This window comes from Thamnophis elegans, chromosome Z, assembly GCF_009769535.1.
Source record: "Thamnophis elegans isolate rThaEle1 chromosome Z, rThaEle1.pri, whole genome shotgun sequence".
Lineage (NCBI taxonomy): Eukaryota > Metazoa > Chordata > Lepidosauria > Squamata > Colubridae > Thamnophis > Thamnophis elegans.
The window spans coordinates 74,832,099-74,851,648 of record NC_045558.1 but is presented as its reverse complement, the minus strand read 5'-3'; the positions used below and the strand labels follow the sequence as shown (position 1 = coordinate 74,851,648).

General features: G+C 38.1%; 2 protein-coding genes and 1 long non-coding RNA gene across 5 annotated transcripts in view; 1 reads left to right on the top strand and 2 right to left on the bottom strand.

Moving 5' to 3' along the window:
* VOPP1 (VOPP1 WW domain binding protein) overlaps positions 1-6,971 on the bottom strand; it is a 75,884-nt gene extending 68,913 nt beyond the window's left edge. Inside the window, exon 1 of the mRNA XM_032235607.1 lies at positions 6,621-6,971. Coding sequence (XP_032091498.1) covers positions 6,621-6,671 — 51 coding nt within the window. The 5' untranslated portion in view covers positions 6,672-6,971. The remainder of the gene's footprint in view (positions 1-6,620) is intronic.
* Positions 6,972-7,161: 190 nt separating this feature from the next.
* LOC116521011 overlaps positions 7,162-19,550 on the top strand; it is a 39,042-nt gene continuing 26,653 nt past the window's right edge. Inside the window, exons 1-2 of the long non-coding RNA XR_004256874.1 lie at positions 7,162-7,383; positions 19,233-19,444. This is a non-coding gene — a long non-coding RNA (uncharacterized LOC116521011). The remainder of the gene's footprint in view (positions 7,384-19,232; positions 19,445-19,550) is intronic.
* BLVRA (biliverdin reductase A) overlaps positions 13,226-19,550 on the bottom strand; it is a 39,612-nt gene continuing 33,287 nt past the window's right edge. For all 3 annotated transcript variants that reach the window (XM_032235605.1, XM_032235604.1, XM_032235606.1), the window contains 2 exons: positions 19,163-19,331; positions 13,226-14,189 (listed from right to left, as the gene is read on the bottom strand). In XM_032235605.1, the coding sequence (XP_032091496.1) occupies positions 13,916-14,189; positions 19,163-19,331 (443 nt within the window). In that variant the 3' untranslated portion in view covers positions 13,226-13,915. The remainder of the gene's footprint in view (positions 14,190-19,162; positions 19,332-19,550) is intronic.

Below are 19,550 nucleotides of genomic sequence, written 5' to 3'. Positions count from 1 at the left end.
GAGTCTCTACCGGACTGTGGGCGAAAGTATCAGGAATAACCCCAAGCTCCGTCTGGAACCTTAATAATTCCTATTGAATTATTGTGATAAATTCAATAAAAAGGGAATTCTTGATGAACTTAAGGAGAAATGAGAGTATTGGATAGTAAATGGACAAATAAAATTACCAATCAAAGAGAATATTTGCACCTCAGGGTTGAAATAAGATGTTCTCTCTTACTTTTTCCTCTTCCTCTCTTCTCTCTCTGTCTCTCTCTTTCTCTTTGTCTCTCTTTCTCTGTCTCTCTTTGTCTCTCCTTCTTTCCCACTCTTCTGTCGCTTTCTCTCTCCTTCTCTGTCTCTTTCTGTCTCTCTTCCCTCTTTTCTTCCTCTCTTCCTCTCTCCCACTCTTCTATCACTTTCTCTCTACCACCCAACCTGTCCCCATACTTATCTTCGACTGATCATGTTTGCAATAATTTACCTTCTTTTCTAAATAGGCGCATTTCCCTTACTGGATCCCTTGCTCACTCAAACACACACACACACACACACACACACACACTCACACACAAAACCATTTTTCTCCATTCCAATTCGGATCCTATAAACCAATTGCTCTGTGAAACATCTTTGAAAAAAATTCAGGTGCTCAGGCATGAAAATGTGCCACTCAAACACTATACTTTTCCACACACACTGAAAAAAAATTAGAGGGAACATTGTTCAACATGTATTTTGCTTGCTGATTTGGGGGTTCTGCATACCATTGGTCCCACACCTTTACTTCTTTCAGACTCAGAAAGGAAATTATTTATTTCAGAAGAAATACCTTATTTTCTGAAATATCTACTTTAAAACTCTAATTATGATATCAGAAGTCCTCTTGCACATCACAATTCTATTAACAGTTTACAAATGCAAAATAAAAATCTCATAGATATAAAGAATGGATGACAGAATAGATTATGATATCCTAAAGTCAAGACTATAGATAAGAATCATGTTTGAAAAAAGAAAGAACCAAAATGATAAACAACATGCAAGTAATCTTCAACTTAAAACCATTCATTCATTCACTTTTGAAGTTACAACACTGAAAAAAGTGACTTACAACCATTTCTTACACTTATGACTATCACAGTATCTCCACAGTCACATGATCCAAATTTGGATGCTTGGAAACTGGCATATATTTATAATAACGGGTTATTTGATCACCATTTGTAACCTTCCCAGCTGGCTTTTAACAAGCAAAATCAATAGGGGAAACCAGATTCGCTTAACAACTGCATGGTTTATTTAACAACTGCAGTGATTCACTTAATAACTATGGCAAAAAGATCATAAAATTGGGCATGACTCACTTAACAATCATCTTGCTTAAGAACAGAAATTCTGGTCTTAATCGTAGTCATGTTAAGAACTGTTAGGTAAGCTCCCCATTAGGAGAACGAGTGCGTACAGAGAAGCATAGTGAGAGTGATGTGGAAGAAAATGCATAAACCAGCATACGGAGACACTGAATTGTAAACCAGATAGTATTTTACTTCTGTGGAAATAGAGGTATGCAAAGTCCAATTCATACACGGTCAGTCATCAATGTTCTCAATTAAGGGGTGATCCATCAAACACAGTCCAGTATCATATAATCAGTTTAGCACACAAAGTCGCTAACAGTAGCAAAACTCACAGTAATTCATGCTGAGCAATACACGACACATCTACAAGCAGTATCCAAAGATCAACATCTAACAAACAGAAAGCTAACAGTCATTCTGGCTCCATCTTATAGTCGCTTGAGGTAGCATTCCTAACAAGAACTATCTATATATCCAAATTTTAATTTTAATTCTTTAATCTTTCCAGATTAGATTTCTGCAAATTTAGTTCTGAAACTGTTTCAGAAACCTACTCTTGCATCCATATGTACTAACACATGCTTTAGCATATACATGGTTTTGCAGAAAAGATACAGCAGTACTACATTTTTTAGAAATTTTTGGATTAGAATGCAGATAACAGCAACAAAGATGATCAAGAGGTTGAAGGTTAAAACCTATGAAGAACGGTTGCAGGAATTTATTGTTGTTGTTTATGTCCAATCTATAGAAAAGAAGGACTGGGGAGAAACATGATAGCAGTGTTTCAATATCTAATTGCCTAATTGCTATAGATGTGTACTAAAAGCCACCCACCCAACCAGATAAAATAGGTGAACTTTTTGCTAAACTGTTAGCTGAGGTGTGAAGGGAACACACCACTATACTGATGGCAGTCTTTAATTATTAACAGGGAAATAAACTTTGCAGCAAGTGGGAGATCAAACAGGTTCTTGATGTGCTTAGTTAACAACTTTGTCATCCTTAAAATGAAGGAGAGAACTAGAAGGTCAACTATACTGGACTTAAATCTTACTTATAAGGAAGAAACAACAGCTAAGGGAGTAGAAGTTGTAGGAACTTTGGCAGAGAGCGACCATATCATACTAGAATACTGACGTAATGCAAAAGCACAGGCAACTGAACAAATTCAGGCTAGTGTTTTAGACTTAAGAGAGCTGACTTCAACAGACTAAGAGAGAGAATAGAAATGGATAGAAATCCTAGAGGGCAAAATAATTCAGAAACTCTGGATTAGAAACTCTGAAAAATAAAAAGCTCAAACAAAAACAATATCATAGACAAAGAAAAACAAGATATTCCAGATAAAAGCAACATGAGCTCTCTGACAAACTGAGGGATAAAAGGACAAGTATAAAATTTGAAATTAGTAATTGTATCTAATATAGGGCTGAAATCAAAAGTTAGTATAGTATATGCTAAGGTCTCTTGCATCCTGTCTCTGCTGTTCTTTTTGCTGCCTAATACTGCTGAGTCATTATTATCATGCTCATTGACATTAATGGTCTCTATTGACCATTTCCCTCTCCTGGGAGTTTCTGGGCCGAACAGTGACAAACTAAGCAATCACAACAGTGAATAATAAAGAGTTCATAGTAGAAAGTTAACTTGTAGAAAGTTAGCACCCACCGCTCTCCTAGAAGAATGAAATATTTTGAGAAATATTAAAAAGGAAGCGTATATTTCCCTGGATGAGAAATGGAGAAACATGTTTTCTTAGAGGGAGAAAGCAGCTCCACCTTCCTTAATAGCCCACAGCAGGTGTCAGCAATTAAGAGATAAAGAGATAGGCAAAAATTTCCTACAGCAAGGTCTGAACAAAGACAGAATGGGATTAGCCCTCACTCAAATGTTAATTTGTCTCTAGTTCAGCATTTTGTAGGCCAAATATGCCCACCCACTTTCTGGAGATCTTAAATGACCTCTCTGCTAAAAAGTTTCACTTTATGACCAAGAGTTGGCTGTATTTTAACTATTTTAATTCCTCAATGTGCTCTGACATCTGTCTGATTTGTAACTCTGGGTTGCAGGTATTGCTGAGAAAAAGGAAAGTATTCAGACAGAATGGTTTAACCTTCCATGACAGCTGTGACTCATTGATCTTCAGTGTGTATTCCCCCATTTCTGATCTAATGATTGAAATTTAGGACAGCTTTTTGCAACCAAATAAGCTTTTGGTATTTTTTCACAGGTAATCCTTGATTTACAACAGTTCATTTAGTGACCATTCAAAGTTACAATGGCACTGAAAAAAGTGATTTATGACTGCTTTTCACATTTACGATCATTACAGAATCCCCATGGTCATGAGAGGCCGAGTGAGGTTAAGTGCCTCTCGATGTGACATCAAATTGTCCATGCTTACTCAGTCACATGACCACTCAGCCATGCCTACCCAGCCAGTCATTAGGGCAGAGAACCCGTTATTAAGTTATTTGAAGTCCACTACTCCTTAGAAATAATATATTGGGTCTAATATGCAATTTCCTCTATGACTTGGAGAAGGGCACAAACATTTAATGTAAAATGATTCAAAAAAATTGGGTGAAAGTAGGCAATATTATTTAGAAAAACGAGATGTTACTGATAGCAAAGAGGAAGCAGTGAGACTGAGAAATTAACCAGCTTTGGGTTTTTAGAAAGAAAATTCTACAGGACAGATTAAAATGAAATCCTAACTCAGGGCAGCACAATATTTTTTCAAAAAAGTGTGAGGATGGAAAAGTATCAACATCTGCACTTGATCCTATATTTTGAACTGAATGAGACCTTCAGGATCTGTACACTCATATTAAAAAAAACTTCACAGAGTGGGCCAATTCTATAACATCAGGATGCCAAGAAAGCCAATAAAATGAGAAAGCTTGCATATAGTCTTCCATACAAAGAGCTGAGGTATTCCTTCTATCATTTATTCTAGACTCTTTACTTTTGACTTGTCAAGTTATCATGCAATACTAATATACCTCAAGAACATCTTGCATCATCATTAGTCATTAAAGTACCAAATATGAAATTCAAGGCTTATAGCATAATAAAATGCTTTTTTTGAAGCCCATCATTATATTTCTAATTCTTGAGGAGACAAGGATCAAAACAGTATCCCACAAGCTTACTGTATTTGTTGTATGCCCAATTGGCCATGAGCCTAATTTCAACCAAAGAAAACCCCTAATCTCCCAGACTTATAAAGGCAGTGACAGCATTTATATGTAACTTTTAATTTACCAAAGCTGAAAGATCACTAAAATCTAGAAATGAAAGCTGAGGCTCGCTCAGTATTAAAATCTGGAAAACATGTTTATGCTTCATCCAAATGAAAACAATCAAAGCAATGAAATACTCAAGAGGATATTGCGGCTATTTCTGTAAATGCTATCTGTAGGAGATGAAGAGGCAAAACCTGGTTTGAATCAAGAGACAATTCTGCATGCCCACAAATGTTCCTCCAAGTCCAGTCACCCTTGAATTCTGTTGACTCTTATTTAGTGTCAATATATTGCTGACCATTAGGTGACTAGATTCTTGTGTATAGGCTTGAGCAATAAATCTTCTTAACTGGAACTTGGTTCTGGTTCTGATTCTTCATTCCTGACATTTTCCAAGGAAAGCTGGAACCCAAGAAGCACATACTTCACATATATCCTTTAAGGAAAATTAAATTGATCTTTTGGCATGTTTGGGTGAGTCTAGGAAAGAATGGTATCACAGGAATTGGATGCCAATCAGAAAATGCTGGCATATAATTTATGGTATGAATAATATAATTAATTGCATAAATTAAATTTACCTATTATTAAATGTTTGTTGTTTTAACAGAAAATAACATACTTTTACTGAAGAGATTCTCCAGTTTTACATTATAAACTGTGGCTATTGTATATTCTTCTACTAATTTCTGGAAAGAACAATGTCATAACTGTCTCTAGGTTCAAATCATGCATTTCATTTGCTCCCCATGACCTGACCTGACATATAAATAGTCTGGGTTGTTCAATTCTATCTAGCCTTAGGGCATGTCAGGTTAACTCAGAATTTAGCTTTTTATCTTAGCTTCGTGAAATCTAAATATGGACATATGGACGTGAGCATAACTTTTTTGCATAATTATCACCTATCCTTACTTTTCTGAAATTGCAAATAGAGCATTTCAGCACATAAAAATCTCCAAAGTCTTTCTAATGATAACCTGCTGAGTTTAGCTTATATAATTCAGCTTTTGGGAGAAATGTATAATAGCATTAAAAATGTACATACCAAAATGAGTACAGCAACCCTGAGCATATGTTGCAACTCACAAGAGGGCAGGCATGAGAACAGTTGAATTCACAACACCCATAATAAACAATGGTCACACCCTCACAGCTATTCCTATGGGGGAAAGAAACCTCCCTGGCAAATGTGCACTTCTAGCAGCAGGCTCCTCAGACATATGGATTACATACACACAGCTGGAAGCCTTTAGACCATTTAGGACTCAGCCTCTTTAGGAAGTTTAAAACATAACAATGTGATTGTGACCTTCCCCATAAAAAATACTTTAAATAGAGAGAGATTATTTCATAATCAACACAGTAGAGACTCAAAAAGCTTATGTGATAAACCTCTTCCACACCCTGGTGCTCTCTTTATAAACCAAAGTGTATAATAAGAAAGAAAATTAATGGAGGAGGGGAGGAGATAATTTCACACTGAAATTTTATTTAGTTACAGACAGGCCATATAGTTAAAAATCATTGTTTAAATCCAAGATGTGCATTGCAGGCAACTTGGGAAAAACAGCAAATCAATCAGGCAAGGAAAAATAGAATCTTAACAAAGCCTTATTATTTCCTGTACGGGAATTTAATGGAGAAAATTTGCCTCAAAACATTAGGTAGCCTTTTCTATGTTTCATTAAATATCCCAGAGCTGCTTTTCAGGGAGAAAAAGAATTATTAATTGGAAAATAACATACATATAAAATCTGGTCTGAGATGGCAAAACGTATGTTATCTGAGTAATTTCAGACTTTATCAAGCATCCCCTCTAACAAAAGAGAAAGCAATGTTGGCACAAAGAACCCTTCTCTTCCAAATCCTGGGTACAGTTTTGAGAAATGTTTCGGTGTCTCCCCTCAACTTGGCTGCTCCAATCGCTGCAAACTCAGAGCTCACTTTCACCACAACGGTGTTGTGTAGAACATTTCCAAATGATGAACTGGATTTACAGAGGTCATTTTTGGCCCTTTCAACTTACCTCTAGGAATAAGAAGAGCAACAGTAATATTCCCTGCTGAAAAGGGCTCATTTCTCCCCTTTTTTTTTTCTTAGTGGAGGGTTCCTCTTTCTGCCTGGTTTACTCAGATGTACTTGGAAGCTGTCAGTAGGAGCGGCATTCCTTCCAGCATTCCGTCTTTAAAGGGTGCAAAAAGTAAGAGATGGCTCAAGAGCGGAATAGGGGTGAGGCGTGGTGATTGCAAAAGACCCCAAGTGTCCGGTGAGGAGAGAAAGGAGGAACAAAAATCAAAGAGACAAAAGAATCCTCGCCCCTTTGCTTGGCTTTGAAATGGAAAGGACCGTTCACTTTCCAGGAGAGACGAAAACAACCTGATTAGAGCTCCGGATTTCCACAATCGCTGGAAAACGCCTCTTATTTAAGCTACCAATCACGGCACGTCTCCAGTATTTGATGACTCCGGACGTCGATCCTGCTCCGGGAGAAATCCCCAGTGACCAGGAAGGGCGGGAGGGCTATTCCAGGCTGTCCGCCTAGAAGCAGCACAAAGAGAGGTCGCAACGCAGTTGGCGGAAACAGAATGAAACGTAGGGCAGGATTTGTGGAATAGAAAACCCACGCCCCAGGACCGCCTCGCAGACTTCGCTAAGCAGTAGCCGCTTCTCTCGCCCACCGAGCTGCCTCCCACTACCTCGTTAGGAAAAGCGGGAACCAACCAGGGCTCGGGAAGGAGGCGCGCTACTTACCGCCCACGACGCTAAAGAGAAGCAAAACGAGAATTCGGGTAAATGAGTCGGCAGCGAGCGGGCGGGTGGGGAGGACACCTTATGGTGTAGATTAATTCATCTCTACCATTTTTTCTACGCGATGATTTACAAAGTGATGGGGAGCGGGAAATTATCCACTTTACATGCCAAGTCAAGATGCTATGGAAGTCCTAACCCAGGATTATAAAGCTATGGAGAGCTGAATGGACAGAAAGATGTTCAGACTTAATCCCAGCAAAATGAAGTTGCTATTGCTCAGAAAGATGTTGGCTCTGTTGCTGACTCTTGATGGTGTTGGTCTCTCCTTGAAGGAGCATGTTCTGAATTTGGAGATCCCCAGGACTCTGAATTTTTGGTTAAGTAGCAGTCAAGCCAGGAACCTCTCCCTCCCCTAGGATATTCTGCCAATTGTAGCCCCAACTGGATTCTAAAGTCTGGCAAATATTAACCCCCATCCTCATAGCCATTCCTGCCGCATACTCTATGAAGAGCCAATTTGGCGTACTGGATCCAGCTAGAAACCAGGAGACGGTCAGTATTAGTTCTTTCTTAAACACAAAATCAACTGGATTATTTTGGACCAATTACTTACTCTCAGTTCTAGGAGGCAGGCAATGGTAAGCCACTTCTGAAATCATGCCAAGAATACTGCACGGACTTATAGACGCAGTTATCAGGAATCAGTGCTAACTTGAAGGCACCTCCACTCCTCCTCCAAAAATTCAGTATATGCATTGAAATTGGCCAAGAAACTGCAATAAGATAACATGTAGCAGCCTAGAAGCTAGCTCATGTTGGTCACTGCCGCTATAATATATTTTCAGTTGCTTTGTTGAATACTGCTAGATTTCCAAGTCCAATTAAAAGTGTTGTTTGGGTCTCAAAGACTATAATAGCATCCATGCTTTGGAATATCCTACTTTAGGAGTGATGCCTTGCCCCTTCCGTCCTGGTATTTGAAGATCAGATTATTTAATCATGTTTTGATAGATAATCATTATTGTTTTCATCAGCTGATATGTTATTCCTATTTATATTATCTTGCTAAATGTAAGTTTAATTGATAATAATTGGATTTCCTAAACTAGTTTGCACAGGCAGCAGATGATCCCAATTTCCCACTATAGAAACAACATAGTAGAATAGAAATGTGGCAAGCCAAAGATCCAAAAGAAACATGGCTGCAGGCATGATACTGGAATCTCTAGGGCAAGGGTGTCAAACTCAAGGCCCAAGGGATAGATCTGGTCTGCGGGGTGCTTAGATCTGGCCAGAAGGGCCACTGGAAACAGCAAAGGACTAGCTCACAACCCTCCTGAGCTCTCTTTTCACTGGCAAAGGATTGCAGGAGGACTTCACAGCCAAAAACAGAGCTTGGGAGCCTGTTTTCACTGGCAGAGCACTTGGGCCACCACAGGTACCCTGACATGAGTCACATTCAGCTGGCCATGGCCATCCTGGCCACGCCCACTCTGGCCCCAAGGTCAAACACAACCCTGATGCAACCCTCAAAGAAATCAAGTTTGACACCCTGCTCTACAGTGGTGGTTTTCAATTTATTTTACTATCAGTTTGCTCATGCGACGCTTCTGCGCATGTGCAGAAACATCTGTGCAGGTGGGCAGAACCTCTTTCCGCCGCCGCTACCAGTTTGCCTGTGACCTTTAATCTCCCACCTTAAACAGCAAGGCAGAGAGAAAAGCAGGCATGGGCACTAACGAACACTTTTTATATTTTTATAGTCTACACATATTTCTTGCATAGATAGTCATTGGTATAGAAACATTATTTCATCTCCATGGTTCATGCAAACCTCATGCTTTTCTCAGTGCTCTGAAAACAATGGACCTCAGAAAAGGGAAAAGAATATTTTCTGGCATATAGCCAGAGCTTTGTTAGGGGAGTACTATCTCACATTAGGTTGTTGAGACTACACATTTTAAGTTATAAGCAAGGCTATTTGGTAATTAGCCTGGAGGCTTTATCTTTGCAGGTAATGCACTATGCAGCTTACTTTGAAGGGAATCAAAAATTGAGTTGGGAACACTGTAAATGCTCTAATCCTTTCAGTTCCCCATTTTTAAGGCAATAGGATGCTTCCTATTACTGGAACAATGGTGAATATTGCTTTGGTGCTGGTGCCAAAATAAGAATCTTGGCAGGCTTGTCCTGTCGTCCCGAACTCACAACTGTTATTCCAGAAATTGTGCTAGTAACAACTGATCTTATTACAGGTATCAAACAAGGTAATATCATCAATCCTCCAAAGGCTAGACCTATGAGGAACAAAATTATCTTCCAATCTCCAAACATTCCTTCAAACCATCTAGAGGTATCTAAGAATCCATCCCAGGTTTGAACAGGAACATGGGCGAGATTTCTTGTACAGTCTGTGATTTCTTCAACTGCTTTTCCGTTATCTATCTGGATACAGCAATTGGTTAGATTAAAGTTTCCACTGAATCTTCCTTCTTTAGCTAGAAGGGAATCTGGAGACAATCTATTTTGGTAGTTCTCATTTGAGTATTAGTTTTAGTCAGCAAATTAAGGGTTACAAGCATCAAACTTAACAGTCATTCCTGAGCTTTTCCCAAGTATAGTGTGGTTATAAGGTAACTGTTGGGAATATTTCCCCCCACAAATGCATACATCCATCCTTTAGTGGTGAACCTTGCTTCCTGTAGAGTGTGACACGCCAGTTGGCTATCTTTAGAGCAGATGGCGTATTGTATCTGGTCATGTGTGCAGTGAATTTTATTCCCTGACAGGTATAATCTGAATGGTAAACCAGAGTTTTAGTGATTTTAGCTCCTGTATGGGTGTTTTTATACACTCTTGACAAAATGAGTTGTCATCTACCTCAAAAGTGAGGGAAATCAGTTTCAGACTCAGACTCATCAGAATCCTTTTCAGGTGGGAAGAACTGGAGCCATAATTCACATGCAGGAGTATGGGGAGGATTTTGCTTCATAAGCAGGCAAAGTAAGATGTGTCACATGGCCCTGGAAGGAACTACAGTAGAATGGATGGTCACCCTTCAAAATGATGATGCCACCCAGCTGAAAGATTACGACCAGTTTATGATGCTCCATATGTCGTTCGAGGACCCCCTAACTAAATGTAAGGCTAGAACTAGGATGAAATCTGGGGTAGAGGTCAGTAGCAGAATACACCCAGGAGTTTCGCAAGTTGACCTGCCATATGCATGACTGGTCCCCAGAAGCCTTGATGGAGTGCTACAAAGATGGGCTTAACGATCCCCCAAGACCTTCAACACTGGTATGTGTTGGCAGTCAAGAGTCCGGCACCATGGGAGCCGCAGCTGGAGCAAGCCTTCCCACTTTGCCATGAAAGAGGCTCCAAGAGCTACTAGAGGCAGGCCAGCAACCAAACCAAGATCCACAGCGTGCTCCAGGTATGGGAAGGAGGGGCACCGAAAATTAGTGCTGACAGCCTTGGTTAATGATTATACCACCTGCTAGTCCTGATCCTGCTGTTTTAAACAAACATGCAGGTTTATTAAGCAAGCATAAGGTAATTATGTGGAAGGCCATAGAGGTAATAGATAAATAGCAAAAAGCTTTGAAAAACCAAAAAGAGTTCAGCTACATCAGGGCCTAGCACCTATGTTGAAGAGGCTTTCAAACAAGTCTCCATGATTGCCTGGGGAAGCCATGCTTGTCGGCTGGGCCTCTGCTCTGATCAGATGAAATTGTGAGACTTGGAAACCTCTTCTGGTTCTTGCTAGGCTTTGGGAAGTGTTTAGGATAAATTTATAAAAATCTTTTCCTTAATTACCTCCCTCAAAATACAGGCTTTAGCTAGAAAGTAATCCAGAGAGTTAGAAAACAGAAATTATTTTGTGGGGAAAGGTAATTCTAATATTAATTTACATTCTAAAAAAATTCCAGTGTATGTAACAGAAATATTTGCAAAACATAAATTTGTTCAGTAAATTTCTACAGAGTTTTTCAATTCTGGGAAAATCTTTAGAGAAAATGCAATTATCGATTAATTGTATTTGGGTTTTCAAATCAAAAGCTATATCATTAGAACCTCTGATCACGACCATAATTTATTCCATAACTTTGGTCGCAACCCAATTTGGTCGTGACCCGAATCTAATTTTGAAAATTTGCCACTTACCCAAAAAAATGGCATGGAAAGGAAAATCAGCTGCAAAAAGAAAAAAAAAATTGATTTTTTTTTTGGAACCTGATTTGGTCGTGGTCAGAAGCATTTGTGACCAGAGGTTCTACTGTATTTATTTATTGTCAAGTATTAATTACCAAAAGCCAGCAATTGGTAATTTTGAAGCTTGGTGAACTTCAGAATATAGGATTTGATATACTTTATTTATTAATTATGTGAGCATCAGCCATAATAAAATACCATAAAATGATATAAGATAATGAAATGAGATAAAATAGTTAGTATGAGATAACAGAGAATAAAATATAATAGGTAAGAGAGAGTGAAGGTAAAAGAGTAAGATAAATTAGTACAGCAGGATCCAACCTGGGTCGGTCACCAGAACACAAGTTTTGCCTTCCAAGCTTTCAGACTCCTGCTGGAGCCTATCTTCAGGGAACTTCTCACTAGCAGAGTGTGTGCTGTTCTGTGTGTTGTATTTCTAGTGCCTATTTTAGATGTTGATTGGGGTGTGTTGATGGCTGGCTTTTAACTTATTAGTTGTTGCTTGCTTGTGCTGCCCAGACATCACTTTCTAAGTACTTGATAGGCAGGTGGCAAATCAGCGCTCCTGTTGACTGATGTGGAGCCTGTATCCCAGGCTTCAATCACTTCCCTAGCTGTTTTTGTGCCTGCTCATCCAATAATCTTAGTAGTTTCAAAATTGAATGTGTGTGTAGTGTGAGGCTACCAATGAGTTTGAATCTCCTTGTCTGACTACTTGTTTGTGTCTGTACTACATAGTTACAGCGGCAATTCATGCAGGGGATTCTGTAGATTAAATTTGAAGTATCTCCCACCTCCAAGCAATTTTTATAATGCCTAATTTGTCCTTGTATGATAGCCTCTGGGCCAGTGGTGGAACTCAAAAATTTTTATTACCGGTTCTGTGGCTGTGGCTTGGTGGGGTTGCTTGGTGGGCATGGCAGGGGAAGGATGCTGTAAAATCTCCATTCCCTCCCCACTCCAGGGGAAGGTTACTGCAAAATCCCCATTCCCTCCCAATCAGCTGGGACTAGGGAGGCAGAGAATAGATGGGGCAGGGCCAGTTAAAGGTGGTATTTACCGGTTCTCCAAACTATTCAAAATTTCCGCTACTGGTTCTTCAGAACTGGTCAGAACCTGTTGAATACCACTTCTGCTTTGGGTGGTGTACTAGGCCCACTTGCAGATCTCAGAATTTGCATTCTATGCTTCCAAAATGTTTTTGATGTATGACAGAGTGTGTCATGTCATTAGTATTGTACTTTGTTTCTTCCTTCCTCTCCTCATTGTTGCACAGACATCTTGTGACAAATGATTTTGGGTACCTATTCTACTTGAATTGTTCATGTACGTACCTACTTTCCAGCTTTTTGGCTTGCTGGGTACTACAGTAGGTTCCCACCCTGCCGAATAGGGTTATGATGCAACTCTTTTTTGTGTAACAGTAGATGATTGCTATTGAAATTCAGAATGCATGGAATGTTGTTGGCCTTGCGATAAGCTATGGTTTCTAGGCCTAGCTGTTTCTTCCTCCATTGTAAACTATATGTCAGACGAAGAATAGAGGAAGAAACAGATAAGCAATCACCACTTTTAGATGTACTTGTTAACAGATAAAAATATGGAAGATTTTTGAATTCTCAAGGTAAAGCTCAATGGGTTGGTCATGTATTATACTAAAACCAATTTTTCAAATAACATTTATTGACTAATTCATAATTTACACAACATTATGTTTAAACCAGGTCATCGTGATATATAGTTGCCAAATCAAAAACAGCAACAACAACAACAAAAACCACCTTCACAACCAGAAATTTTCCTTCATTCACTATCCTTTCAGTACAGTTTTCTATCTTGAAAAGCTAAGTTGTAGTCTTGGGCTGAATAGAGATGAATATAAGAAAGGGCACTATTTTCAATGTTTTGTACAACTGCAGTTAAAAAGCAACTTAGACTGAACAGAGGCCAAAAATAAACTTAAAGCTGTTTATTAACAGCACACTAATTAATATCTGTGTAAACATTTAAGTAATATACACAAAGGCTTAGATATAGAATTTAAAGTGTTTCAGAGAAATATTTTGTTGCTAAGAAATATTTTTTTCTCCTCAATAATAAATATTGTGAATAAATGACACTCTTGCTATTGCACTTCTAAAAGACATGCAGGCATACTAATTTTTGATTAGAAAGTTGCTTTGCAGTAAGGCAAGACAGTACCTATATACCCCGTGTTGCCAGATCAACATGGCTTTGTTAGAAAAATATTGCTTAATAGAATAGAGAAGCTGGCACATTAGAAGAAGAACATTTTTAAAAGGGAGTGCAAGAAACAGTTTAAAATGGTGATTCCTGTAGTTTCACACACTTTCAAGAGTAGAATTTTGATGGCTGTTCGCAGTGCATTTGAATCTCCTCAGCAAGACTGAGACACAGCAGAATCCGCCTTTTCTCAGCTATCAGCTCCTCTTTGGGGATCTGTCCCAAAAGTTTTTTGGCAAAGATAATCAGGTCTTGCATGAAAAGACCAACTGGTGAACGTGGAGCCACAGGGAGGCATTCCAAGCACCCACTTTTAAAACAGAAGTTAATCTTCTTCTCTCGTTTCATCCCTGGAGCCCTTTCTTCAATCCAAGTCAGGGGCCTTTGTTAAAGCAGAAGGACTTTTTTTAAAAGGAAGAAATAAAACTTTCCAAAGAATTGTTTAAAAGATGTCCAAAAGATGGAAAAATTGTGAACATTAATTAATCCAATCTTGTGAACTTTATGTAAATAATTGCCACCAGCACTAAAGATTCATTGCTTGGTTTGTCATTTGTACTGTTTGAATCAGTGGTGGGTTCCGGAACCTGGTGCCACCGGTATGTGCAACGGGGCTCGATGTCCACCACATGAAGGTGCGCAGTGTGCACATGCATACTTACTGTCTGTGATGTTCCGTGACACTTCCGCGATGCTCCAGCTGCTCGGTGGAGCACCATGCCGTACACTCTGTGCACTTGCGTGGAAGCCCCGAAGAGCTCAAATACAGATAAGGACGGTGGGTGGGTGGATGGGCCCTCTGGAGCACCATACCAGTACCCAGTGCTCCTGGCAGGCACCGGTACACCCATACCAGGGCGTACCAGTCGTAACCCACCACTGGTTTGAATATATAGAATTGCTATGGTTCCTTGGTTTATGTTTAGTTGTGTGCTTTGCTTGCATGCACTTTCAATAAAAAATAGACTCTCCTTGCACCAACTAACATTTTGACAATAGCAGGGGACAAAAAAGATTCAGATATTATAGCCTTGAATGGGTAGGCGTATACTGCATAATGCATTTGCCAAGTAATGTATACTGAACATGTTCTATGAATTACTGATTATTACCAGATTGGTACATTATGTCAGTGGGAATCATGCAATGACCATTGTTGTTCAAACTAAAATCAAAATAATAAAATAATGTCACAGTGATTAGTGAATTTGAGTAGTTGGAACCCAGGGACAAGAAAGCAGATAAAGAGAAATGACACAGTGCATCTTGAAAAATACAACAAAACAGTCACATTCCTATATTTTTATATATTGGAATCAAGCGATGTTGGGATTACAATCTATTTTTATGAACTGGTTTGAAAGACTATAACTTGTGAATATTTTATTAGGAAATAGAGAAAAGAATGCACAATGATAACATATATTTTGAAAAAGGGGCATCTCATCACAGCAGGTTTATGACAAAGTATAGCAAAATACCCTATGATGACATTTCATGGATATTTTGTGGGCCACTTCTGATTCTTTATGTTTGTGGGAATATTAATTTACATGTGATGCCTCCTTTAGAACACATTGTAAAGTTTACCCTTCTCCAAAGACTTTATTATATGTATTATTTTATTAAATAAATATTTTAAAAGAATCAAAACCATACAAACTTTGAAAGAGAAAAAATAAGGAAAGGAAAGAAAAATAATAAGTAACTGAAGAAAAATGGAAACAGGAAGGAAAGGATGAAGTGTCACTTTATTTTTTTTAACAGTCAGTTATAAATATAGGTTATTGTCTTTTCTCTAATTAAACAAGCCAATTTTGTCATCTCTGCTAATTCTGTGATTCTCATCAGCCATTCTCTATGGTGATATTTTAGTCTTTCCATTTTTGTGCATTTTGCAGTGCCCTCACCAAAAGGATTTTCATGTATTTGGTCAGAGAATATATTAACAATACTTTTATGTTTATCAGACACTCATGTTAGATGTTGAAATCTAAGCTTCTGTCATAGTTATATAGCCATAAGTAAGAGTTGCCATATATTCAGCAACTGCAAATGGATTATGTCATTGGAATAACGCCAATAGGAAACTGCCAAGGAACAGAATAGATCTAGAGCCCTATATGTCAGCTGAAAGCTAAGAGAGTAGTATGACATTCAGAAGCTGTTTGCATAGATCTCAAAGAATATTGCTTCTGGACTTTGTGCTTGATGTGGGGGTAAAATGAAATGAAAAATGAAACTTTAATTTTGGGTTTTGACAATTTGGTTTGTTGTTACAGAAATGGCTAGTTCATGTTACTATTGTACTAGGTTGTATGTTACTACCTTATTCGACTGTGTTAAAAAGAGTCAGAAATCAATTCTTTTTTTTTCTTCCCCCTTCTACCCTACGCTTTCTCTTCCTTTAACTTGCCATACTTTCTCATTAATTTTCATTAAAGCCTGGGGAGGGAGAAAACAGCCTCCCCCCCCCCCCCCGAGGCCCTCAGGAGGCTTCAGGAGCTTCCCTGAAGCTTCCGGAGCGCAAAAAATCGGCCCTATGGGCAAACCAAAAGTTTCAGCCTCCTGAAGGTCCCTGAAGGCTCCAGAAGACTAAAAACGGCACTACAGACAAAGCACTACAGACAAACCGGAAGTGACTTTTTGTTTGCTTGTAGGGTCATTTTTTGCCCTCCAGAGCCTTCAGGGAAGCCTCCGTAAGGCCCCTGAGGGCTCCAGAGGGCTAAAACCGGCCCTATGAGCAAACCAGAAATCCATTCCTGAACTTCCGGTTTGCCTATAGGACCTTTTTTTGCGCTCCGGAGGCTTCAGGAAACTCCTGAAGCCTCCGGAGGGCCCTGGGGGGGGACAGGGGAGGCTGTTTTCTCCCTCCCCAGGCTCCTATAAAGCCTCTGGAGCCTAGGGAGGATGAAAAAAGCATGCAAAAAATGGAGGGGAGCGCTGGTCATGCACACGTGCACTGGGGTCGCGCATTACATTATGGGTGTGGCACGCCTGCGCACGACCTCCCTGCACTTCCCCCCTCATTTGGCACGTGAACCAAAAAAGGTTCACCATCACTGGTCTAGGCCTTCAAAAGGACATTCAATTTCCATACTTCGTTTTCTAATCCTTTCAAAAATTGGTTAAGTACTTTTCAGCTATTAGGAAACATTTGATTAACACATTTGAAAATATGGGTCAGTTTTCTTGAATCTTTAGTGAAAGAAGTTTTAAATATAAGTGTAAGGATTTAAATATAATTGTTTTTGAAACAAACAGTGAAGGAGTGATTAAAATTTTGAAAAGTTACAAATGAACTATTAATTGTTAAATTTACTTGCCACCCATCTCACTGCAAGGCTCAACTAAGGGTCCAGATAGATTTGAAATAAGATTTTATAATTAATTATAAGACAACCTATTTGTTTTTTTAAGCATCTTTCAGCATTCAGGTGGAATGGATTTTTTTTTTATGTTTAACGTTAGAGATGTATTTGATATTTGAGGTTGTACATAAATATTTTTTTTTCCTTTTTTGTAAATGCTGGGTGTTTGTTAGTCTCTTTCTTTTCTTTTCTTTCTTTTGTATTTAATTTTTGGTGATAAAGAATATATATATGGGAGGAAGATCACTACTTCCACTCTCTGTCCTTCGGCTCGTCACAAGAGACCATCCAGGCAGAAACCCAATATTTTTACTGTTGCCTTTTTGTTACATTTTGTTGTATTTGTGCTGATAAATAAATAAAAGGAGACTAGTGTAGATCTATTTCAAGCTATTTAGCTCTCATCAGCTAGCCATACCCTTATTGCGATTTGAACCTGGGGTATATTACATACTGGGCAGACTTCTTAGTCATTAGGCCACAGCCTCTTCCTCCCATATTTGGGCATACCGGGGGTTGTAAAAGAAATCTATTAGATACCTTTCACCCTGGCTTCGCTGATAACGGATAAGAGCCTGTGGCCTAATGACTAAGTGGTACAGAATAGAGCAAAATGTTTTAATTTTGTATATGTTGAAAGCTATTTTTGAACAGGAGACCTAGTAGTTATTTTTTAGCATTACTGCCTCTATAGATATATTGTATTTTAAAGGTATTATAGAAGAGAAACAAATTTTGCTGAATACTGGTATGAACAAAGATTTAAAATAAGAGGATGTAAAATTACACTATACTGTATTTTTTTTAAAAAAATATAACATCTTTAAAATTACAAGGATATAAAAATAACAAATCAAGAATTTGGTTTCATCTAGATTATTTTCCCATATTAGAGTTGCAAAAAAAGGCTTGTTAAATTTTGTGAGATGGACAAAGAAAAAATGAAAAGAAATCAAGCTCTAAAATATTATTTGAAGGAACTAAAGATTAAGTGTTAAAAGTAAAAGCAAGTAGTGTAGCATTATTTATTTGATCAAGACTAAAATAGGTGTGTTGTTATCTCTGATTACTCTTGATAGAACTTTGTTGATCAGAACTTAACAACAAGGCTTTAAGGATTTGTTTATAGAAAAAAGACAGGATATGGAAAGAAATAATCATTTGTTGTTTTTAAGAGAAGGTGATAAGTCACTAAAATTATTTATACTTGTGATAAAGGGAGAAATAATTTCTTAATACATTTGTTTTTTTCTTTATTCTTATTTTTATTTTCTATTCTTATTTTTTCTTTTTGCAGATCAATAATGCTTGACTTTAAAAGTACCCTTTCAGGAATTCAGCTACAGATTCTGCTCCTCAGGTTCAGTTAAACTGACTACAGAAGTGGCAGTTTGGTCCTTGTCCATGAACATTTTATAATTAAGTCCTTGGGAGAAGGGCGGCATATTAATCCAATAAATCTAAACCTAACCTAAACCTAAGTCAGTGAAACTATGGTAGAATATTAGGCAACATATTTAAATTATGTCCTGCTTATATTGCTTAGCTGTCAATATTCATAGTATTAACTCAAGAACTAATATTAAGTCAAGGACTAAATGTCCTGAAGCAGAAATGGAAGAGCATGGAATAAATCAAGTAGAACAAAAGTGGAAAATTTAGAAAACAGATCATATGCTTCCATGGAAAACATCAAGAATCAAAAATAGTGGGGGGGAAACCTACAATAATAGTTTCCATAATGAAGGATAAATTTTATTCCAAAAGCAAAATTATTTACTAATGACTAGTGGCAAAATGATCTGGCCTTAATTTCAGTCTATTTGAAAGACACTGGCTGCTTAGTTTGGCTGCTAATAAAGTCAGATGAATGAATGTATAAATGAATTCATTAATTAACAATGTTTCTCTAATGATGTATCGCTATTAGCAAGAATAAAATTATTTTGATTAATGAACATTTTTAATGCTTAAGAAAACCAACCTTTTGTTTGGAGTCTGAAAATGTACTGTCATTCTGAAGTAGTTTTTTTCTTGCTGTTCTCTTGTGGCAGAAGTGACAGTGAGATCTCCAAAAAGATCCACCAACCATGTGAGGCGAGCAATGCCACTGAAAGATGGGAATCCTGAATATCTTTCATCCAATGGACCCCCTTTAGAAATAATAAAGAAAACTTAAAGACTGGAAAAGAGAAGATTTTAAAATATCTTCACATAGAACTTAAAAATTAGAAAGTATGAGACCTGATCTACACATACATCCATGGTGGGTTTCAATTTTTTTTTTACTACCAGTTCTGTGGGTTTGGCTTATTTTGTGGGCATGGCTTGGCAGTCATGTGACCATGTGGGAGTGGCGTGGTGGTCATGTG